This window comes from Morone saxatilis, unplaced genomic scaffold (genome assembly GCF_004916995.1).
Source record: "Morone saxatilis isolate NCDOM2014 unplaced genomic scaffold, NCSU_SB_2.0 Contig19, whole genome shotgun sequence".
In the NCBI taxonomy this organism is placed as follows: domain Eukaryota; kingdom Metazoa; phylum Chordata; class Actinopteri; family Moronidae; genus Morone; species Morone saxatilis.
Window position 1 is genome coordinate 2967757 of NW_023339751.1, and position 21058 is coordinate 2988814.

Below are 21058 nucleotides of genomic sequence, written 5' to 3' on the forward strand. Positions count from 1 at the left end.
AGTGACATGGCTCTATGGCAATGTCTGTCCGTTGGTGATCCCCTAATTCTTCATGTACTGCCTTTAAAGTTCTATTTTGTCCAATACTTGGCTGCATGCCTGCAAACTAATAACATCATCAGCCTCAGCTGTACTTTGTGTTTAGTTCTAATTAGCAAATATTTAACTAGCTAGAGCTAAGTGCTAAAATGCTAACGTCAAGATGTTAACATGCTCACTATGCTAACATGCTAAAACAGGAACAATAAACAATAAAGTTTGTATGTTGATGTTAGCATTTCTAATTTTGTATAATTAGGCTTTCATATTTCATTTTCAAATTATTTGGATTCCTTAATCATTTTACTTTTCTTTTTATTTCTATTTATTTACTACATTTAGTAGTAAATAAATGTATTTTGTAATGTTGACTTATTTTATTTTGTATTTATATATAATATAAAACAGAAAATTAATATAAAGGTATATACATATAAAAAAGAGCCTAAGTATATACATTATAATACAATATATGACAATATAGATAGAAGTAATGTATGCTACAGTCCTGCCCTGCAAAACACTTTGGATTGTATTTCCAAGTATGAAAGGTTCTCTTTAAATAAAGCCTGATTTGATTTTCCATATCAATGTGCACATATCACAACTTCAGAGAGGAGCACCTTTCCAAATAGACATATCCTCTTTGAAAGAAAATCACTTGTAATTTAAAGAGAGAAAATCCAATTTGTAAAAGTGCTATGCCATTTTGTCAACAAAGGACTCTCCTAAAAAAATACCATAATTTACTTTTATTATTATGCTGTCAGTCATTTAGTAAAAGTAGAGGTTAGTTTTCCACATACTGGATGTTTTATTTTTAATCAGACACTTATTCAGGGCAGAATTAATTTCAACATTGTTAGTGATTGTGCATTAAGGGCCCCATATTGTTATCACACTGGTTTTCATGTGTCTGTTCCAGAGCTGTCGTGACTACTTATCACGTCAAGGGACAAATGCTGAGACTGTCTGGAACAACCTCGTCAGCAGAGTTCACCCGGTAAACTTTCCTTTGTTTTTCACCACAGATACATTTACACCTTTGTGTCTTCAATTGTTTATTTATTGCATATTATTTCAGCCTCAATGTCAGTCAGTTTGTTTTATTTGGCCATCCTCTTAACGTCTGTGTTGTCTCAAAAAAAGGACATTTCTGTTATAATGTTATAATGAACAAGTTAAATTTTCTTTCAGCCAGTGTCCAGTGATGCAGATGATTTGAGTGCAACTGAAACTCATCAAAGCTCATGTGAAGAATCTGCACAAATCAGCGGTAGGACAGCTTTACTTTAGTACGGATGACCCTCATGCAATATAGTTTATCTTGAAATGGACCAGTGCCTGAACTGTACCAAATAAAGTGCCAGTACCCTAATTGAGCACAACCCTAACCACAACATAACCCTCACCCTAACTCTTTATCCATTTTAACAACATTTGTTCTCATTGCTGTTCTCTCAAGTGCTAAGCTAGCTCATGCCTAAACCTGACCAAACAAACAAACAAGAAAGCTAATCAGAAGCAAGTAGGGGATGTCTTTTCCGCCAAAAATCTGAATTGCCAGTACATAGCAGTGACTGCAGGCCCATTTCAGGCACTGAAATCTACAGTATATTATACACTAAATGTGCCAAATATCAGGAAGACCCTTTGAATCGTGCTATTAAAAGGCACTGCTGTGTTAAAGATGTCATTCTTTTTCATCTAACATTCATGAGAGAAGAAGATTCAGTAAAGAAGGTAGCATGGCCGTCCACTGGGATCATACCATATTAGCAGATCTTCCTAATATTTTACACATGTTGTGTAATTTACAGATGTGCATTGCATGAGACAATATCACTGATATTGTATCTGGCATTGTTGTAACTGTGTGTAGGCTTTGTGCCCATGGCCACTGAGAGCCGACTGGCTCCTGTGCCTGGCCCTGTTCCCCACAGCTATCCAGTCAACCAGGAACTCCAACTCCCAGAGGCCTTCACTTCCACTGCCACACACTTCACCCCCATCATCCTGACCAATCAAGAGGACTCAGAGGAGGAGAGCCAACACCTTGGAGCAGCCATTGAAGGGTAGGATGTGTTTTAAAAAGCTATTTTCCAGGTAAAGGTTATTATATAGAATAACAAAACATTTTGCTTAACTTAACTTAGCATAGATAGTGGAAATGGGCGGAGAACAACTTTACCAATACCTCAAAAGCTCATTAATTACCATTATATTTTATTGGTTTAAAGGGCCAGTGTTTAACCTTTAGAAGACCTATTGGCAGAAATGGAATATAATATTCAAAGGTATGTTTTCACTGTTCAATAGTCTGAACACTATTTGATGACCTGAGAATGAGAACAGGCCGTGGAAGTGTAGGAGAAACTCAAAGAAACACAAAAGGCCTTATCTACAGGCAGTGTTTGTTTTGTCTGTTCTGGGCTAATGTAGAAACATGGTGGTTCAACATGACAGCCTCCACGGAAGGCGTCTTGCACATCTTCAGTTAAAAATGGCTCATTCTAACAAAATCACTATTCCTATATTCAGGTGATTATACACTAATTAAATCATACCTATGTATATTATATTCCATTTTTGCCAACAGATCCTCCTAAATGCTACACACAGGACCTTTAAAAATAATACATTAAAAGAAAAGAAGCAATAAAACTACCTCCACAAAATGCTTCATAGTTTTAAAAGAAGGCTTATTAGGAATTGTTTATTTTACAGGACTATGGATGGATCCACAAAAAGCAGTGAACACATCGAGCACTCTGAGTCCCTATATACTGCACAGACTGAACCCAATCTACATACACAGGAGTTGCCTGTTAATGAGGCTGTGGTAACTACAACTTCCAGCGACAAGATGATGGTCAACTCTGCTTCTACTCTCCCTGATATTTCCTGTCTTGAAGTGTCTCTTCCTCCGCCATTATCCACTAACCTCAATGGTTGTGGTGTTTTCAACAATTACCTCTTCCGTCAGGATCCCACAACAGGACATCTTTCCTTAGTGCCTGTGCAGGTTAGGGCTCCAGAGTCTCTCCTCGGGTTGGATATAAATCTCTCCCTGGTGCCACAGCCTTTGCAGGGACTAATCGCAGTTCCAGAGAACACTGATGCTTCATTTATTAACTGTCTGAATGTGCCTGTGAAGCCTGAACCCCAGGATTATGGCCCATCATCACATTTCAAAGGCAGCTCCATCTTTTCTGACAGCCCCCTGGAGCACAGTGTTCCCAGAGCTTACAATAGACAAACAGATCCAGGAACACAAGGTGAGAACCAGTCTTCTTCCGAGTCCATCTCTCCTAAAGTCCACCCTGCCCTACAGGAGGTGATTGACCTGCTCAAGGGAGAGTTTTCACCTGATGGGTATTTGGACAATGGACACAAGGACATCGCCATGGGTATGTATCTTTAAACTATAATGTAATTCTATTACTGCTTTATCATGTACTATTTTTACCATTGATGATTTGCTTAACAAAGCGATGGTGAAAAACCTACTACATTTACAGATAGGTGACAAATTAAAGGAAGGATCTGAATGAAAGAGTGGAGAAACATGTCAGATGTTGATGCTTTCATACAGGACACGGGGGGTCATTTAATGGTCTGATGAGAATGAAAATGATGTGAATCAATGGAACACTTATGGGAGAATGGAAAGGGTTCCGGAGACTGGGAGGATTGTGTTGGTTTTTCTTTTAAATTATCACCCATGTGCATTGTGCAGTCATTACCAACCAGCGGTACTTGTACACCAGGGGGTACGTGGAAAGTTTATGGAGTAGCTGAACTAATATCCACACACTGAGACATCTGTAACACCTCAACACCATTTGTTGCAATTAAGAGTGTGCAAAAAGTAGGTTGGAAGCAGGTAGAGAAGTTGACACTGTTGGTGAAAAGTAATGAATAAATAATAAAAGTAATGGATGAACAGTTTACATAGAAAAATAAAGGATATGTGGTGATGTGTATAATCCAGTAAAATTACAAACACTCATATTTACAGAGAAATCAGTACCACAGTCCTAAACATGGAACATTCCCATTCCCCTCAGTTGTCTGTTTGGTGGTATTTCTTCTAAATGTATAATGCATTTCTGGGAATGTTCAACTTTGGTTTTCTAGTTCTAAGAAGATTCCAAGAATCTTCACACAATGTACCCCTATGATTATTTAAATACCCGAAGGGAAAGTTGTTCCTCCAAGGTTGTTTGTAACATTGAGATTGTTACATTAAAATAATTCTAATAGTAGTTCTGCGGATCTGGCTGATGGTGTGGGCTTGTTACACCATTTATGCTGTAATGTCCACTGCACATATACTGTAGTTTGTACAGGGTGAAAAAAAATGTTTTCCCAGGATGACAAAATCATGACCCGCCCTACTCTACCTCTGACTGGCTTAACCTGACATTATTCATGCCTAAACTTAACCAACTAAACCATGAAGGCAACAAGTACAAGCCTATCAGAGACAAAGTAGGCTGTTGGGATGCCCCTAGGTTGAGATCTCAAACTCACTGTAACCATTCAGGATGGCAGAAGTACTAGACAGCTGCAGTGTTACAAAGAACAGACACCCCGTTGTCTTAAAAATCTGCATAATGTTCCTTCTAACACCAGACAGCTCCTTCACTGTAGGCAGTTTTAAAAAAGCAGTAACCGATCCCATAATCCTGTCTTGAGCTGTTTAGACATAATCATTTAATTTTGTTTTACTTTTTCTCTTTTCCGAGGGGAGTACATCTTCTCTTTGAAGGACCTCCAGTACCACAAGTTTGCCAGTGTTGTAAAGGAGAGGTTCAGAGACCTGTACTGGGAAGACGACTTGCTGGGTGTATTGCACTGCCTGGTTAACTACAGCCCATCCACACTGTGAGTAGGACTTCAAACACTTGTGTCTGTGGCCCTGTTTACACCTGCCAGTAACATGTGTTTTGGGTTATCTGATCACAAGTGGACAGTGCAGGTGTGAGATCCCAATGCTCAGACCACATTTGGAGGTGGTCAGGGCCACGTTCTTTTAGCAGTGTTTTCACGAATGTATCCTGGGCCAACTTAAGGCGTCTGCGTAAGTGGAAGCATATACTCATTCATGCGGAGGCGGCGCCATTAAAGTGAAAAAAAACAAGTTATGACAACAGGCAAACAATATTTTTGTGGATGGAGCACACAGAAAGAAAATCCTGTTTGGTATCCTCTGGCTGCTCTGCCCTCAACTCTTGATGCTTGACTGCCATTAGCTAGTTAGCTCAGTTAGCCATGCAGCTAGTGGTCCTATAAACTCTAGCTGACTAGGAGCACCAGGGGAGTGTCAGTGTTCACACCACTGGAGGAGGAGGTTTAATAAAGATAATAAGGCTTTATTTAAGCTAATAGGACCACTAGCTGCATGGAAATAAAGCTATCTGTCCATCAGAAAACTCACAGAGAGTTGAGGCAGCCGGAGGACATCAGGCGAAAAACCAGGAAAGAGTTTGTCCATGAAGTATGATTATTTTTAACAGTTATTAGTAAGGCTCAGCCTCCAGAAACACTGCCTTCAGCAACGTTCATTGTTTTTCTAACCTTATTGTCATTTGTGGTCTGATAAACAGTAGCCTAAATTGATCAAATTGAGGTTAAAAACAGTAACGCAGTTGGTCTTTTCAAACGGAAATGGTGTACGTGATCATTTGCATTTAGAGCGGGGAAGTGATATCCAATCACAAGCGGTCACTAGAGACGCATTCTAATGCCAGGTGTGAACTGACGTACTTGGAGCTGTCCACTTTTGATCGGATCACCCAAGACCCATATTAAGGCCAGGTGTAAATAGGGCCTGTCTTATGAATCTGACTGAAAACAAACATTTCTTTCTAAATTTGGACCACACAAAGGAAATGTTGTCAATGTAGCCAGAGGCACAGCTTGTTGCTTTGGTCCACTGCTCTCTTCAGTAACTGTACTCAGTAAAGAGGGCAGGCTGAAAGGTCTAGCTCTGCAGTGAGATGTACATCCTGCTGAAATGGGACATAAATCAGCAACACTTTATAATTAGGCAACAAATCACACGCCTGAGTAATGCTGAACTAATGAATGAATTGCAGGATGATCATATACAGATATAATCATTAATGTTGCTCACTATTAAGAAATTATCAAATCATCAGATTGTGAATGTGAACCAACAGTTACTTCATACATTAATTTATATGCCACCAAATTAGCTGGAATTCAGTTATAAAGAAAAGGGCTAAGAGCCAAGCATTTGATCATCCTCTGTGAAAGCAGAACATTACCAGTTATAGAAACATGAAGCTATTTTTATCAAACTGGGGGTCAGATGGAAACATCGTCATTTATCTGGATGATCCATATTTTTTATGGTTGTTGAAGGAAGTGGAGTGCCGCACGAGCACTAAAACCATCTAGCAGGTGTCAGCTGACCAATCCGGGGAGGACCAGTCGGGATGTTTAAGCCGAATGTCATGCAGCAACATGTTGGTGTTTGCATCTGACTACCAGTTTTATGCATTAAATAATCTCAAGTTTAGTTTTGCATTACTTAAGCATGTGTTTTGTATTTTTTTATTTAAAAGAAATACATATAAACTGAAATGATTGGTTGATTAATTACAATAACTATTTAAGAATCAATTAGTTGTTTGTTGTGTGATGCTAAACATTGTCTGGTTCCAGCTCCACAAAGGTAACAATAAGGTTTTCCTCTATTTTATATATTTAATTGTTAACTGAATACTGTTGGTGTATGGGTATTTTTTACTAGACATTTGAGCATTTCACTCGAAGAATTGGATTATGATCAGCAGATCAACTGATTGACAGTTGATAGTTACAGCCCTAATTCATATGATGTTGATATATCCATCTGCTGGTTGCAGCTGATTGTGGCCTGGTTTCAGATGTAAATCTCTGCCCACATCTCAAATTTGCAGATCTTTAATAGATTCAAAAAATAACCAGGTGAAAATAAAATGCAAATTCACTGTGATTATCAGGCTACCTGTACCTGATAATGGCAATGCAGTCCTTTTAAAACAACACCATTGAACTGGAAATTACATGTTTCACACCACAGTTTAACACATCAAAATAAACTACAGAAGCTCAGTTGGAGAACAGATCGGTTTAGTACAGTTCAATTTTTAAATAGTGACAGGCTTTACAACACACCACAACAACATCATTTTGGTGTTGTTCCAGTGTCAACTCTGTGTTAAAAGGTAGATATGTATTACAGTTTAAATGACTTCATACATCAACCACAGTGCATTTTAGATTGTGAGAGGTTTTATTATCAGTTTTTAATCCTTAAAATAAATGACTATGTTTTTCAGGGACTGGGTTGTCTCATGAATCAAATCAGCACAATTATCCTACATTATGAGTTAAAGAGATTATCTTTGGTGTCAGAATAATTACCCCAAATTAAATAAAGGATATCTTGTTAACAATACAACAGCCAGTGCTTCCGTCTCAACAATGAGATGCCTACATTTGGCTGCTTATAGTCAGGTTTTTAATTTATTCTTCTGTGTGTTTCTGAAGAAGAGGCACACAGGATGATCCAGTCCTCACTGATCATGACCTGTCCTCCTCTGCACACTTACATATCACACCCATACACACTATTCAAATGAGCATGCACTTCATACATAAGCTTGCAGCTTCAATGGTTCCTATGGTAACGGCTTCGCAGTATGTTTGTTAGTGCTGGGGAGAATGTCTCGCAACATTAAAGATACATGTAAAGCCTCTTCTGCATTGTTACTGATATGCTGACAAGTAGCCCTGTGGGGCTTAAGTGCATGACTGAATACATAGAATGAAGGTAACAAATTCCATGCTTTGCCCTTCTCTCTTCATTTAAATGTAAGTAAGAGAGACAAGCAGAGGGACGGACGCATGTCAGTCCTCGCAGACATCTTTTTATCCAGGCGTTGCCATGCTCTTATGCTCAGGGCAATATGTGGAGAGACCCTTTAATCTGCTGTGGTAGGGAGACATCACAGCCATCCAGAGTGATAGACAGTCTACCTCTGGCAGTGAGCTGGTTTTCAGGGCTCAGCTGTGGAGGGTTATTTTTTCCATTGTTTTTCTGAGGGGATAGAGGGAGGACTGTAGCCTTTCTATTGAGGGATGGTCCATTCCAACTCTGACATGGGCTAAGAACTGACGGTGTCCTTTCCGGGCGCAATAACATTTTATGGACTGACGTGATGTGCAAGTGCATCTGATCTGCAAGATGTGAGCAACAAGCTGCAAGATGTTTGAAATGAGTCTTTGGCTTTCTTGTTTGGTCCTCAGTGATTGTTTCTATGAGCGACTGTGTGTTCTGCTGTGTTTTTGCATTAAATCAGTAAACATCAGTAAATGCCCACAGCTGTAAAGGTTTTAAGGCATATTCTGGATCCTTGCTCATCTGTGAAATTTGTTAGCTATTATGTTTTGCCGTTCTTTTGTCCAATTGTGCTTTTCATTGCATACTTAATTGCAAATGATTGGCATTGTTCTTTACATAAGTGCTAATTGTCGCTAGCTTTCAGCGCACTGTGTGTGTTTTCTCTCTCCTAATGCGCCTCCTGCAGTGGCTCTAATGAGCAGCCTCCATCAAAGGCTGTGAAAAGGGCAGCTCTTACCCAACCCTTGATAGCCGCTGTCTGGGGAGGGAAGAGGGAAGTTTGCCTGCATGGTTGTCTCGACCTGAATGGAAACATTCACACGTCCAGTCCTGATGCTGTGGATTCTTGGGAAGGAACCGAGGCCCAATCCTGTCACAGAGAAAATGAGGCTACGCTTGAAGATTTTGAATTAAGAACGGAGGAGAGTCAACACTGTATCCATCAAGGTAGGAGATAGACTTGAATGTTTTTTTATTTAGACAAAGATCAAAGCCATTTCATTTTGAGGTTATTTAAATGGTAATATTTAAGAACTAAAATTGAACCTTTAAAAACAGAAAACGCAGTTTAACTGTGTAACTGCACTGCAGTGGTGGATGTGTTTTTAGATATTTCACTTAAGCTGAAGTAGCAGTAGTACAACATAAAAATACTCTCATTGCAAGTATTTCACTTAACATTTAAGTGAAAAGTAAAGCTGTCAGCATTATTAGTAAAATATACTTTACTATACTAAAAATGCAGAAATTGGCCCCTGTTCTATTCTTTTATTTAATATTATTACTGATGCATTTATGGGTAAGTAGCATTTTATGTTGTAGCATGTCAATAAAGAGCATGTTTTTACTAATATGCTATTAGGTAGTTTAACCTATAACAGTGCAACATATGCTTTGTATGTATAATCTTTCACAATCTGTAAGATAACTAGTAACTAAAACTGTCAGATAAATATACATAGTTAAGTAAAACAATATATATATATATTTTCCTCTGAATTGTATTAGTATTTCCATTTCATTCTCCTTTATACTTCTAAGTAAAGTACAAGTACTTCAAATTTGTACCTAAATAAATATATTTTTTTTTTACTTAATTGCTAATTAATTCCTCCTCAAACAAACTACTTTTAGGTTTTTGGGGATTTGCATTTGATAGTAGATTCAACATTGCTTTCAGGAAAAAAAAAACCCCAAACCATGTGTGATGTTTTGATATATTTCACTTTATTTGGCTGCTGGTTGAAGTCATGAGAGCTGTGACTGGCTGTTGGATGCTGTTCTTAAGATTGAAGCACATTCATAAGAGTCCAAGGCATGCTAGCAAACAAAAGATTTCCTCTGAAACCCCATTCCTGGCCAATGACATTCACAACCACACACACACACACACTCACACCCTTGCATCTGCGTTTGTTGTGCTGTTAAAATGTGCTCGACATGGGGGGGGTTATTACAAACTGTGGATAAAAAAAGATAGATAAGAAGTTGAGCTTGAATTGCCTTTAGGCTCATCTGTTAAACAGTGGATGCATTGTGCAGCCATGACAGGGTTAGCAACAGATACCCCAGCACCACCCTCGGATCTCTTTATGTGTTTTTATACACAAATCCAGTTAGTTTTTTTTTTCCGCTCTCCATGTGATTCAGTCCCTCTCTCTTTCTCTTCCATTGCCCCTTTCTGTCTCCATTTCCCTGTTTACTGGTCTAGGCATGAGCACGTACGGTTTGGACATAGGGGTCATGGAGGGAGGAGATCATTCAGCAGGGGGCAGCGATGAAAGCCCCTCTGAAGCTGAGTTTCTGTCTGGGATAGAGGAGGGCCTGACGGGATCCTGCTACGAGCAGATGAGCCCGGACTGCTCGGAAGACATGGAGGACAGTGATTCTCTGGCATCAGAGCGACTCCTCTCGCCTGGATTCAGAGCAGAGGGACGGGGCCTCAGCTTCAGCCCAGCCTGGGCCTTAGCCTTCTTTGGAGAGGATTGTTTTAGTCCAGAGGTGATCCAGTATGCAGTGAATCTGGGGCAGCACACAGGCTCACCGTGTCTGGATGTGAAAACACAGGTGGGTAAACCTGTAAAGCTTACTGCCTGTGAGTCATATTTGACCTTAACCCAAATGTGTTTGAACAAACAGCAGACTGCGTGAATCAGCTGATTTATTTATCACATTCTATTACACTAACAAAACGTATGGGTTTTTTTATGCAATGCATGTTGCAGTAGTAGGAGGGAGAGTAGTGTATATTAATGCAAAAGCTGATATTCTGGATGCTTTAAAAAGGAAGAAAAGGTTTTCAGCACAACCGATACATTTCTACTGAAGAGATCTCTACAATCATCAGTCTCTGTTTCATTACTTTGTATATAGTTTGTTTATACACTGCAGATTGAAAATGTTATTTTGTGATTTCATTCAGTGGTTTCATTTCCATTCTTTGTGCATTTTATCCATGTATTATGTTAGATCCAAGTGCATATTGAATGCAGTCTCACTTCCTAGTTCCATTCAGCCCTTCACCTGCTTTGGTTTCATGAATAAGTACAGGAATTATTTTCCAATTTGTAATAGAGCGGGGCACGGTCAGGATTTGGGGTAACTGGGACGAGAGCATGCGGGGGGAACTTTAAGATAATTGGCATAATATTCTCTCCTAACTGGATCTGAATATCAATGTGATGAACTTAGCCCTTGGCAGAGAAGGTTATTAAAATTTGTAAAAGAATATTAATGAATAGTCTTTGTGTTTGCGCACTTTGATGGCACCACTGTTTGTGCAACAGCTAATAACACACCTTAAGAGCCGTGCTGCTGTGACTTCTCACTCATTTCACTTCAAAAGATCCATTGCGCACTGTTGCCGCGGTGAAGAGAGCAACAAAATGCTGCTCCGCACACAGAGTGGAAATACCCAAAGGCTTCTTTCAACGAAAGGCATGTGGTGTTATTTTAGGGCCTTTTATATGATTGTGTGTGATTCCCTTTGAACAGGAACTGCAGCAGCAGCTGATAATTGAAACAAGGAATCTGAAGAAAACGAGAAATTTCTACCAGAAGCTGATTCAACAAGAGCGAAAAAACAAAGGTTGGGTAGCTGTTTCATGACACTGCTAGTATACGCAAATGCCACGTGAAGCTTCCAGTATGATCTATAAAACAGTGTATGTGTCCAAAAGGTTCTGAGAGCAAACTGATGCTGTCCAAACTCAAGTCCCAGTTTGAAGAACTCCGGTCCAAAGTGGTCTTCTTGGATTGTGTGAAGAAATACCTTGAGGTACTGACAGAGCTCTACAATTCCCAATACTGCTATTTCTCATTCATTATCTTACAGCTTCCAACCTTTGATATGCTTTCTTGTATTTCTGCAGATTCTAAGTGTGGACCAGTGGGGTTTGGAGGTTTCATTACTGCCTCCTTTGGCTGTCTGTGGACCCGACTCTTTGGACCTCCAGTCCTCTGAGGACCCGTCTGTTCTGAGCTTTGGTACCAGCAAAGGGAAGAGCACTCTGCAAGCTGGATCTCCTCTGGGTCTCATGGCTTACCTCTACGCCAGGTATTATTGATGAGGCTTAAGATTAGAAATGTGCTATCCAAAGCTTTTCTCTGGTCAAGTCATGAGGTTGTATGAATCCTGATGGCGTCTCAAAGCGGTGTGCAGCTCATGTGATCCATTTCCCGTGTTAGATTATTTATCCTCCCTGCTGCTTTTGATCTGGCCAACAAGGAGATTTCACAAGAAACTGAAGAACATCCTTGATGGTATTATTTATACTACAGACATGTTTTTCCTAAAATAAGGACTTTCATTACAGCTCGTTTCACAGCAATGTACTGCTGGTGTCTGGGATGTTTTTAGCAATGCTAGCAGCAAGTTAAGCAGGTCAACAATTTACTTAATTTAATATTTGTTTTATAACCAAATACCTTTCAAATAAATGACACTCCCATCAAGCTCAGCTGTACTTGGTGTTAATTGCTAACTGTTGATAACATGCTAAACTAAGATGGTGATCATGGTTGGTAGCATTGCCAACAGAGCTGTTTACGTGGCTGTTGACTCTTCGTCTGGTTCATAAACTGTACTATATATAGTACTATATATATATATATACTTACATTTTTTAAAAAAGCTCAATTTAGGCAAAAAGGCATTTATGAGGCTTTTTTTCAGTTTATGTCCTCAAAAGGTGGCTTATTTAACAGCTTAGTAAATGTATTAGCATTATTACAGAAAGTCTTTATGTATATACGTACTTGTTCTGTTTTTGGTATAGAATCTCTGATTTTGTTGTGTTTGGTTCTGAAACCAAACCAAACCTACGCCCCTGAACAAAGGGGATCTTCATGAATTCCCATTTGTCTGGCAGCTCATGAGACCCAGTGACAATGTTGTGATTTTCGAGAACTTCGGTATGACGCGACTGCTCCCAGAAGGCACCATTTATGCATGGATGCCCAAGGCTCATCTCCTTCATTGCCTTTCCCACATGGTGAGAGTAAGAGAGAAAGGTCCACCAGAAGAAGGTTAAGGAATGACCACGATAAGGAACTAAAAAGAAAAGATGATTGTCTGTTAATCATGTGTTTATTCCTTGAAGCTGAAGTAGGTAACGCTTAAAAACAAAATAACTTTTTATCACATTTGCTGAAACTTTTACTTTATCCTGACAGTAGCACATGAGACAGATAATCTTTAAAAAGATTGCAAGAATCCACCTCATCTCAATGAAAAAAACACTCAGAGGCAAGAAAGATAGTTGATTGTTATTTCATTTCCCAGGTCGTCAAATAACTGCTTCGGGTCAAGTGTCAGTATCCAGGAATGAGACTCAACCATCAACTATCTTTCTCGACTCTGATGTGTTGTTTTCATTCAGGCACGGTGGATTCTTTTCATTAGGAATACGAGGAGAAGCGAGAGGAGCTTGATTTTTTTTCACAGATTATGTGTTTCATGTACTACTGTCTGCATATAGCAAAAGCTTGATAATATATGACATATATATATTTTTTTAAAGTTACCTACTGCACCTTCAATATGTAGTGGAATGTATAATAATACATTTCACTGAATGGTGTTGAACTGTGTTGTTTTCTGAACTGTTCAGTGGCACTACAGTATGTTCCTTTTCACCACAGAAATGCTGCTTTGGAGGGCTACATCCAGCAGTTCCTGTATACCTACCGTTTCTTCTGCACTCCTGAGCAGTTACTGCACTTCTTAATGGATAGATTCATCAGTGCTGCAAGGTACTGTATATTTAGTAGCTGATGTTTACATAGAGAAACTGCTAGAATACAGAACAGTATGCCAAAAAAAACCCATGGGATTCTCCTGTCCAGCCTCTCTTGTAAACTTGCACTAATTGTGTGATTATGTTTGTTCTACACCAGACAAGGGCCAGACATGTCAGGAGACAGCGAAAAGATCTTCCATCGCAGTTTGGACGTGCTCCAGTTCTGGATAACAGACTGTAGACAGGTGGACTTCACACCTAAGTCCATCCTTGTGGATACAGTAGAAAACTTCCTTAATACTGAGGTAAGCACAAAAGCGTACATATTGCTCAGCACTTTACAGAGATGACCTGTCAGTCAAATGGCTGCACTGTGACAAACGGTGTTTTACCCTGGCATTTTGAGCTCCTAAAGGTGGCAGTTTTCTCATGCCACCTACACACTTCATCTGTTAATTATAATCCATGTTTGTGCAGTTGTAAGCGCCAAATTTATTGTGTGTCAACATAGTTCATGGGTGAAAAGTCACTGGCATTTAGAGCAGCAAAAGTCAAAGATTTCATGAAGTATACAATTCAAAATACCAGTGCAGAATCTTCTATAAGAGAGCCTAGCAAAATGTATCAATTAAAACATGCTTTTGGTATAAGATGAACTCTTCATGAAATGCACAGTGTCTACTTTCTGTAGTTCTGCGTTTTGTTTTTGCACAGGTGATTCCTGTTGAAAGCCGAGGGGAGGCCCTTCTTGCTGCTCTCCACAGCCCCCCATGTACGAGTTGGAGCCAAGGAAGATGGAGCCTGATCAGCTTTGAGGAAGAAGATGATTCTACGTGTGTGCATTCATCTACTGAGGATCTTGGGAGAAAGGTCAGTATAAAATGGTGACAAGTTATGCTATGCTTTGTTTTTGTAAATGCTCTCATCTATCCTTTACCTCTATCATCAAAAATAAAACTAAAGTGATCTTTTAAAAAAATCAAAATGTATCACCTTGCTTACAGTAGCATAATATATTGCAATATATTGAAAAGTAACCCCAGTATCGTGATACATATCGTATCGCCAGATGATACACAGCATACAATACACAGCCCTAAATACAATACAATAGAAACTATTAATCTTGCAGTTTGATGCTATGTATTAACAGCAGGTTCAGTCCTTGTTGATTTTCTGGACTGATCTTTTACTTTTGCGGGGGCAACAAAAGTCCTGCCAAAATCCATACCCTAAAATTAATTTGGGGACATATGCAGAATCTATTAGGTTTTTATTTAGAGAAGATTTATTGCAGCAGAACTTTCTGGTGATGAGTGAACTGTATTTTAAATACAAAATCTAATTTATTGATTCTACTGTCTCGCTGCTATTCACTGAACCCTGCATGACATACAAAACAGCCTTCCTTCCTCTATTACTGTATTGTGTTTATATAATTCAGAGCACGTATCCTCTCTTGTCACATCTCTCTGTCTCGACTCTTCAGTGGAGATTCTCAAGAGTAGTGGAGCCTTCTGCATCCCTGCCTAAAGAGAAGGCCTTCTCCATTGCTGCGGCCCTGCCTGTGCCTTGCTACGGCTCCATGGTGGATGACCTCTCCAACGTCTGCCTGCACAGTGAAGAGCGACTCCCTTTCAGCCAGAATGAATACAGCGCACAGCACATAGCCCAGCAGCTCACCCTCCTGCAGCAGGCACGCACACATACTGCTCAGTGCACACCGCCACCTTGCACTCAAGTTGTTGTTGTCTCTTTTCACCACTAGAGGGAGACATTCCCTTATGAATGCATAGTAGTATTATCAATATGTCAAGTCCTGATCTAATATTGAAGTTGTACCTTTTGTGACACAGGAAATGTTTCAAGGATGTCATCCAGTTCATTTGCTCAAATCCAGAATACAAGGAGTCAGGGACAAAGTCTTGACCCCAAACAAGTGAGTATAATATCACCAGCTTTACTTATGTCACATATAAATGGGTGACAAATCAAAAGAAAAAAACATCAGAAACTTTATTTGTAAGGTGCTGTTTCACCACAAGCCTCCAGAACAGCTTCGGTTCTCCTTAGAAAAGATTCTCCAAGTCTCTACTGGCTAAAAAATATGCCCTCATTTGGTATTTTGATTAAACCAAATTTCCCCTGGTTTCACTTGGGTTAAAAGCCTGTGACTCTGAAGGCCATAACATTTAATTCACATCCTTTTCCATTCAGTGATGTCCTCTATGTTAGCATCCACATTCTGTATGTACAAAGCACAGTATGCAGGGTTCGGCTGACTTGGTAACGTGTGCGTCATGTGTACAGTGAAAGGAACAGTGAACTGTCATTATGTAGCTGCAGCTGCATCTGCCGGACAGATAGACTATAATGTATAGTGGTCCAGATGGTCCAAAAAGACAAAAGTAAATAAATCTATAGATAACAATGTACTTGACTTAACAATAATCATAAAGAGAGATGCATGAGACTACTGTGCCTCGTTCTACGCCAGCCTGTTAGAACACTGCTAGGTGCATATAATGAACTACTAAATAACTAATTTAATTTAAAAAAAAGCATAATCCCCAAGTCCCCTTGCATTCAAACTCTTTTAATTCAATAGCTTTAGCCTGTTTGACCGTTACAGATTTGTGTGTCTCCCAAACAGAATGTCAATTTATTGGTGGTGCCAAGAAAAATATCATGCTGATGACATTTTTTTCTAAGGCACCTTCTTACTTTAGTTTACTTAATTGCACCACTCAGTATCAATACGACAATAACAACAACAGCATTTTAATTCATCCATAAACGATGCAGGCCACTAGGCTGTTGACAGTCTTTTAATTACATCGCTAGTCTCAAGTGCAAGACAGAACACACATTTTGTGTAAGTCGTACAGCAATCATAAGCTGCTGTTCTCTTTTAGTCCTTGCTTAAAAATGGGGTGAAATTACCTTGGATACAAAAAGGCAGTTAAATCAGAATCCGTGCCTGTAAAATTAATAATGCTGTGGCCAATGGTTGAAGGTAATTTCTGTCCCCTGATTTATGCTGTATATCCTTTGTAAAATGTGGTGAAATCTATTGTATTCTATTAGTATCATACTGTATATAGATAAAATATGTTAAAAATACCTATTCAATTTTCCAACCAACAGTTGAAAACCTGAATGCATAAAAAAGAGAAAAGAAGCATACCTCACATTTGAGAATCTCCAACCAGCAGATGTTTGCCATTCTTGCTAGATAAATGACTAAAATAATTAATCAGTTATCAAAGTTTCTGGCACTTAGTTTTCTGGTAATAAACTAATCAATTTATTATGTCTTCAGTAATAACTTCCTGTATTGATTTTTTTTCCCCCATCAGGAATGTGTCTCAGCACACCCCGCCAGCAGAGGGCAGCAGCTTGCTTGTATGTGAGGGGACGCAGTCAGACAGCTACCTCCAGCAGCTGCTCACTTATGCTGACAGTGTCACTAACTGGATCTCTGCTGAAATAGTCATCTGTGACTCCGTCAAGGTGAGAAGAGACATAACTCATGAAAGTAACAGGGTCAGCTGGGAAAAAAGGCAGCCATTACTGTCACAGCTTGGGCTTTGATTTCTCATCAGACACAGACTCTCATGTCAGTCACAGAATTTCCCACTGTGTGCTTTCTGTTGATTCCCTAGTCTCATGGTTGAATGGTTTATAGACAGTTAGGGAACAAGAACATATGGGTCTGAAACCTGAAACAGTTCTTTATTTAATTATGTATTTTTTGGGGGGCATTTTTTATTGGCTTTAATTAATAGAGCTAGCTGTAGAGCAACAAGAAACGGGGGAGAGAGAAAGGGGACGACATGCAGCAAAAGCCCAGAGGCTAGACTCAAACCCATGGCCCATAAGCTGTCATTTGTGTCTTACAAAACGTTGAGAAATTCATGAAAAATAGATTAAATAGATAAATAAAATATCTCCTCCTGCTTTCACCCACCATTCAAACTTTGAAATGTTGCGCTCATTTACAACATCTGTGCATCCATTCACATCTTTCATACTGACATGACAGCTCGAATACTCCAGCTGACACTTCGTACTCAAACTAATGGCAATTTAACTGCTGTCACCTCTTTAAATGACAGTTCAACTGCTTTCAGTGCTTAAAGACAAAATTTCAATTACAAAGTCTCAGCAGTCACACTTCAGCTGATTTCACCTGCTTTTGGGTCTTCACTTGTAAAGACTAGGGATGGTAACATTTAATGATTTGCATCGATACACCCACATAAAAGCTGATAATGCTTGACTAAAACTTGATTAAGAAAGTGTGCACTGGATACAATTTGGGATGATCTCAGAATTCATCGTTTCTCTGATTTATTTATATTTAAGGCCCTATGCCTTTATTATTTAAAATTGTGACCAATGATTTTAATTTTAGATTGATTCTTCCTCTCTAAACCATTTCTCAAGATGCTTAAGAGCAACCAAAGAAATAAAAAATAAAATAAAATCGCATTGTGTTGAATCCAATAATGTTGTATTGCACTCATAGTTACTTCATATGTATCTTTAATGTATCAGTGCTCCAACCTAAACTATAGCTCCCAATTAACACCTCAGATGCATTTTAACATTTCCAGTGTTTGCATCTGCATTTTTCAGCATAACCGAGCACACCTGCATTGACCAGTGAACAATGCATCCATAACCTTGACAACATATAGTATTTTTATTGTTTCCAAAGGACATGCTTCATTATCCAGCCTCCTCTAGAAAAGCAGACCACTGTAGCATTTGCATTTCGCCTTGTTTAGCAGTTTTTTATTGCTAGCTCTACTCTGTTGCAGACACAAGTTGCTTTGCTGACCAAGTATCTGTGGATAGGAAAACACTGCTACGAATCAAGGAACTTTGCCACAGCCATGCAGGTCCTTGGAGGTCTGGAGAATGTGATTGTCAGGCAATTACCGGTAAGGCTGCATCTCATAAATTCCTCCTCACACAAGTGGTGAGTTTCTGTATTAAGTCAGATGCCCTCGAGCTAAATGTTTTCTTCAGCTGTGATAGAACGGGTTGGTGTTTAATTAGTTTCACAAATGAGAAATTAGCATGAATGCATTCAAATAAGATGTAGATAGTGTGAGTGCAGTGAAGAGGAATGTAGGCTGTGAATAGGAGTAATTGAAAAAGCTCACAATTAAAAGAAAATAGTATTGAGAAAATGAAAGAACTTTTCATATTTCCACCTGAAAGCGGTTTATATTCTTTGACTCGTGTTGCATTGCAATCTCTCTTTCAGAGCTACTAAATAAAACTTCCTCCTCTGTTGCCAACAGGCTTGGAAACATCTGTCTTCCAAGGTGTGTGAAATCCTGGAGGAGCTACGGGCCGTGCAGGTGTGTGTATGTGTGTGTGTGGGTGTGTTTGAGCAAGCACACACGTATGTTGTTTGTAACTGAAGGCTAGGCTGGTCACATATTGTGAAACTGGGCTGCAGGGCAAACAAATCAATAGAAAAACAGCTTCAAGCAACTCTGCTGTGTGCTGAGGGCTTACAGCTGGCTCTGCTTCTGAAAGTTACCTTCGAAAGAACCTGATGCATCAAACATTATGCACCACTCTCTTAGCAACTTTCCTATTTAACTGTAATTAAGAGAAACGAGCGTACGCTCTCTTGGTTTTGAAATGTAAAGAGGTTAAATTTGTTGAAAAAAGTCCTCTAAGAGTCTTTCAATCATATTACACCGCTACATTGGACACGCTTATTACTGCGTCAAGCACCTGAGACTTTGGCTTAATTGGAATTTTTCTAAATGTTCTATTCCAGTAAGAACTAATTTATTTACTGTGCGGAGAAATTGCTCTCTCCTCAGGTGTTTCTGAAGAGTGACGACCTGTGTCTGATGGGGGGAGAACACACGAGGAGGAGGCCCACCCTGCCCTCAGTGCACACCTGGCCATGCACGTCCAGCAGCTGGAGATCGGAGCCTTCACACTTACTACTGGAGCTTACAAGTGGCCCAAGCTCAGGTGAGGGGAAGTCTGCATCATTTGTTGGTCGGTAGGAATCGGCCATTGTTTTGTCCCTTCCATTTCTGCTTTTATCTCTTAGCTTCCAGTCTCTGTTACCAGCTACAGTTAAGAGGATTCTTCACTCCTGATCAGTTCGCACAGCCGACTATAAATTCCTCAACATTGGGAACACACGTTGACGGTTTTGTTGTTCGTACGACCTGACACCACCACATCTACCGCAGATATCGAATAACAAGACTATCTTTAGTGGTGTCATCTTCAACTGGCTTACTTTGTTTCTTGACTTGACAGCTCAATGTGAAAAATATAATTAGCAGTGCAATGAACATTTGCATTCTTACTGTCCCTCTGATCTGACTGCTTGCAAGATAAGTGGTTACAGGATACAACTTTTATAAAACAAAGGGAAGAAAAATGAGTTACCTCCACACGCCCTATGGAATTTCAATCTATTAATTATTAACAGTATTGATTAAATTTAATAGTAATTAATTAATTATTGGAATAATAAGTCCATGTCATGGAAAGCTGGACTGATTTGTTGAACCTCAAACAGGTATTTGATGGTATGGAAAATCCTGTGTAGTGTAACAGTGTATACAAAAACATCAAAAACCAAATGAGTCTCCACTCACTGTGCAATTTGGAAGAAGAAATGTGTTGGCACACGTTTTTATTGCCACACAGACATTTTCTGTTATGATGTCCTATTTTTACGTGTACATATTAGAAAAACACAAATACCAATGCATTCTGACTAATTACTGCGGCTTTTAACTAATCACATGATCCATGTATTATGTTGTAAAACTGGTCCAATACTTGTCAAAATGTAGATACAAAGTGATCATTCCCATTCCTGGTGTAGACAGGAAGTTAAAAGACAAAACATCTCTGTGGAGAACTTCCTGAGCTGAGAAACAAGTGGAAACGACCTGGCTGCTCAGTCCCCTCCCTTCCTCTACCATTACAACCATGATTTTACCGCATGCTGGAATTTGCACTCATTTTATTTCGTTAGAGGTGTGATATTGATGAAACGTGCTTACAGCCAGTAAAATTAGCCTGATGTCTATCCTTGCAGTGACACAATATATTAACAGTGTCATTAACACATAATTAGCTCTCTCCCCATATCCCAAGTATCCATCTATGACAAAGTCGGCCAACTCACTATGAGGACGCTTTTTCCCGTGTCCTTCTCCTTCACTCCAATATGGCTGACCAGATGCTGAGGTCACAGCAAGTGGCGGTTGGATGGTAATGGCACAGCTGTTGAATTTGGGTTGTTGGTAAAGGTGCCAGTGTTGCACCAGATGGCGCCGTGGGATGGGGTTTGATTGGA

The 21058-nt window shown here is 39.4% G+C and overlaps 1 protein-coding gene across 1 annotated transcript in view; it reads left to right on the forward strand.

Annotated features, from left to right (window-relative positions):
• The window catches only part of LOC118329551 (kinase non-catalytic C-lobe domain-containing protein 1), a 40916-nt gene that overhangs the window by 16849 nt on the left and 3009 nt on the right, over positions 1-21058 (forward strand). Inside the window, 20 exon segments of the mRNA XM_035663774.1 lie at positions 965-1042; positions 1237-1315; positions 1922-2114; positions 2767-3449; positions 4791-4929; positions 8646-8905; positions 10170-10525; positions 11453-11546; positions 11638-11735; positions 11830-12014; positions 13601-13711; positions 13856-14003; positions 14413-14568; positions 15188-15394; positions 15555-15637; positions 17058-17211; positions 18525-18647; positions 19014-19073; positions 19551-19626; positions 19629-19707. Of these exon segments, the coding sequence (XP_035519667.1) occupies positions 965-1042; positions 1237-1315; positions 1922-2114; positions 2767-3449; positions 4791-4929; positions 8646-8905; positions 10170-10525; positions 11453-11546; positions 11638-11735; positions 11830-12014; positions 13601-13711; positions 13856-14003; positions 14413-14568; positions 15188-15394; positions 15555-15637; positions 17058-17211; positions 18525-18647; positions 19014-19073; positions 19551-19626; positions 19629-19707 (3362 nt within the window).